Here is a 4,103-nt window from a genome sequence, read left to right on the forward strand (position 1 = left end):
CCAGACCGCAGTCTTGCGCGTTTTTTGGCCGCACTGCGGCTAGTTTGTACCGTGTCACGTGATTGGTAGATGGATATTTGACCGTTGAATTGGCTTTTGGCGTAATTAATTTTTTTTTTCTTTTGGCCTTTCTTTCCTATATATACCTATCCACTACATTTGTTTTTAACCACAATACAATCTCTTTTCTCTTTCAAAATTAAAAAAAAAATCACCACTCTCAAAAATGTAATCTTCTTCATCTTCTGAAGAATTTCAGACTACTTTTGATACCGCTGTTGCATGTGCTCAAATGACGGAACAAACATAAAATGTTGTATGCAACAACGCAACTGCTACTTCTCAATGGAGAACACGGAGATATATTTCAAGAAATCGTGAAGAAGTCAACCAACGTTTGGTGCAAGACTATTTTGAAGAGAATGTCACTTTTCAAGGGTATTATTTTCGTAGGCGCTTCAGAATATGCAAAGGTTTATACGAACGCATAGTTGAAGATGTAACGAGGGAGTGCAGTTTTTTTCAACAACGCTATGATCCTAGAGGTACACCCGGTTTCACTCTCTTACAAAAATACACGACCGCACTTCGTCATTTAGCATATGGCATTCCGCCTGATGCGTTAGACGAAAGTTTTAGGATGTCTGCTAGGATCGCACGAGACAGTCTCCACTTTTTCTGCAAAACTGTGATTCAGTTTTATGGTCCAACATATTTACGTAAGCTTACACGTAATGACATCCTGCAATTACAAGCTCATCATGCTAGTGTGCATGGGTTTCCTGGAATGCTAGGAAGCTTAGATTGTCTCCATTGGGCATGAGAAAATTGTCCTACGTCATATCATGGGCAATTTACCCGAGGTGATCATGGTCACCCAACGGTCATACTTGAAGAAGTTGCATCACAAGATATGTGGATTTGGCATGTTTTTTTGGTTCTCCTGGTTCGATTAACGACATCAACGTTCTTAATCGTTCACCTGTATTTAACAACATATATGATGGATCCGCACCAGAGTCTTCTTTTGAAGTGCATGGAATGTCATATAAGTATGGTTATTATCTGGTCGATGGAATCTATCCTGAGTATGTTGTGTTTGTTAAATCGTTTACGTGTCCACATGATTCTAGACGAAAGAAATTCAAGAGAGCTCAAGAAAGAGCTAGGAAGGATGTTGAGCGTGCTTTTGGAGCTCTGAAGAAAAGGTGGTTCATATTGAAAAAATCAGCAAGTTATTTAGGCGAGAAAAAACTTCAAGAAATCATGTATACATGTCTCATATTGCATAACATGATTATTGAAGATGAAGGAAGAGCGATATGTGTGTTTGACGAGGAAGAAACCATACCAGAAATACAACCAATAGAAATTGGTGGCGAAGAGTATATGAACAGGAGAGCAGAGATACATTACACTGAAACATTTCAAATTCTTCGCAATGACTTGGTGAAACACATTTACGGGGTTCAAAACATTAACCTTAATTTGGATCAACCGGATGACTCTGAAGATGAGTTCTCGGATAACGACTTTATGTAGTTTGCTTTAGTTATTTTATTTGTGTTTTTTTTAAGTTTTTAGGATTATTTTAATGTCGTGTGTGTGTGCTTTTTTTTGTGTAATGCGATTTAATGTTTTTTGAATTTTGAATGTAATGTTTTTTTTTTAATTTTCAAGTAATGAAAAATTATGTTTTTTTTATTAAAAAAGAAGTTTTAATTAAAATAGCTAAAAAACAAAATAAATAAATAAATAAAAGTGTAGCACCACTCTCTTGGTGTGGCAAGAAACCACACTTTTGTGGTAAAAAATGATGTGGTGCTTATGTGGCGGGGGAGGGAGTGCGGTTTCGGTGGCACCACTCCCTCCAGCCTAATATTATATTTAACTAATTAAATAATAGATTTAATTATAATTCAAATTATTTTCTTGTCTGCATTTAAGCGGTTTTCAGAAACCTTATGAATCATGTCAAATTTGTTCATATCATGGATGGTTCTACAATTGCTTCTTTTGTTCAACTATTGAATAATTACAATTAATTCTTTGCATTTTTAATTAATTTTTATTAATACCAAATTAATTTCAGATTAATTATGATTAACAATTAATTAATTTTTATTGATTTCTTATTAATTTATTAATTGATAAATCAATTATTTAACTATTGATCTCATATTAATTTATTAATCACATAACAAATTAACAAATCAATTATCTATTTCCAATTAATATATTAATCACAAAATATATTAACAAATCTCTCTCTCTCTCTCTCTCCCTCTCTCTCTCTCACTCACTCTTCTCCTCTCTCTCTCTCTCTCTCTCTCTCTCTTTCTTACGTTCTCATAATACCATTTCTAGTTACTTTTAGTTATGAGTGCAATCCAAAAATGACCTTGCTTCTATTTTCAAGTTTATACCTATTTAGTTATGAGATTAGACACCTTAATCCAACAGTCTCCCACTTGGATAAGTCTATAACTACAACTACAAGTATAACCAAATAACAAAGAGTGTTTTCTAAAGCAAATGTCAAACTCTGATTCAAATCAAATGTTAGCCTTAAGATAAGTGATCAACTATTCATTTGTTTTTCAAGATTGTATGAGCAGAGTCATAGATTAAATGATCAAACTCATGTTCTTTTGTTTGTTTATAGGTATCCTATTTAATGATCAATTTAGACTACAAAATAGAACACATGAATTTAGTTCGAACCAGGCCTGGTTCTTATAAATCAACTTAAATCGCCAAGGGGTCAATCAAAGGGTTTCTAGCCCAGTGGTACCGGGTGTTGCCCTCCCTCCTAGAGGTTAAGGGTTCAAGTCTCATTGGAGATATAGGTGGTATTAGGAGTAGTGTCGATTTGTCGTTCTAAAAAAAATCACCAAGGGTTCCAAAGATATCGTTTTTCCTTATTCAGGAAAAAAGGAACAAATCAATCTTGGATAATCAAGATGCACCCTAAATCTGATCAGATAATCGTTTGTCTATGGTAATGGACATTTGCTCTTCACTGTGAGCTTATTAAGCTCTTTATAATCAATGTACATCATGTGCAAACCATCCTGCTTAACAAATAGAATAGGTGCTCCCCTAGGAGAATTGATCGGTTGAATAAACTCCTTGTCCAATAGCTCCTGAAGCTGGGTGGACAGCTCTTGTATCAATGGAGGTGCAAGATGATGGGTGCTTTGGCGATCGGAACCACACCTTAAACTAAGTCAATCTTGAACTAGACTTGCCTCTTTGGAGGCACGCTTGAAAAATCCTTGTGAAACACATCGAAAAACTCCAGAACTGGTGACACATTGGAGGTGGTCTTCTTCTTCTTAACCCGAGTATCCGCAACATACACTAATAATATGGTGCAACCATGATTTATATACCTCCTAGCCCTCACAACTGAATAGAAGGTCATCCCTCTACACACCCTCCCCTGAATAAATAGTTCTCCATTACTTGGGGGTCGAACTTGCACCAAATGTCGCTCACAATCAATTATATCTGCAAACTGGCTCAGCCAATCCATACCCACTACAATGCTCATCTCTCTCATAGTAATGAGAACAAAATCAATAGGAAACTTCACACTGAAGATCTCCATGACACAATCGTGGTAGACTCTTGACATCAAAACTCTTGCTGAACGCAAGGGACACAAACGATTGACAAGCTCCCGAGACAAACAATACTAAAGCAAACATAGAGTTGTCTAAGAAAATACCTAACCACATTCCTAAAAATAAGCAAATAAAAGAGAAAGCAACATAAAATATAACAGGAATACATGCCAGTAACAACTTCTGGTGCTGCTCTAGCCTCCTCTACTGTCAACTAATCATCTCGACTCCTGGCAACCGAGGCTCTACTTTGCTCTGGCGGCCATCAATGATCCACGAGGTGGCTGGGTAGGAATAATTCACTGTTCCTTCATAAAAACTCGGACACTCGGCCTTCTTGTGCCTAATCTGATTGTGGTTGAAACATATCAATGTTATCCCCTGCATGCAGTCACTGCTGAAGTGACCCGTCTGGCCACACTTGAAACAACCTAACCCTGGAAAACCTCATCGGGCATCTTCCCATACTTACCA

The 4,103-nt window shown here is 36.6% G+C and overlaps 1 protein-coding gene across 1 annotated transcript; it reads left to right on the top strand.

The window, feature by feature from the left end:
- Positions 1-1,041: 1,041 nt before the first annotated feature.
- On the top strand, positions 1,042-1,542 carry LOC145050104 (uncharacterized). The gene has a single exon (XM_078998408.1). It carries the CDS (start codon positions 1,042-1,044, stop codon positions 1,540-1,542), a length of 501 nt encoding a protein of 166 aa, XP_078854534.1.
- Positions 1,543-4,103: the final 2,561 nt, after the last annotated feature.

The sequence above is a fragment of the Lactuca serriola genome, chromosome 5, assembly GCF_051521515.1.
Source record: "Lactuca serriola cultivar US96UC23 chromosome 5, Lser_US96UC23_V15, whole genome shotgun sequence".
Classification (NCBI taxonomy): domain Eukaryota; kingdom Viridiplantae; phylum Streptophyta; class Magnoliopsida; order Asterales; family Asteraceae; genus Lactuca; species Lactuca serriola.

What these genes read in the sequence shown, in the direction of transcription:
- LOC145050104 (XM_078998408.1), top strand. Translation starts at nt 1,042, where the DNA reads ATGTCATATAAGTATGGTTATTATCTGGTCGATGGAATCTATCCTGAG.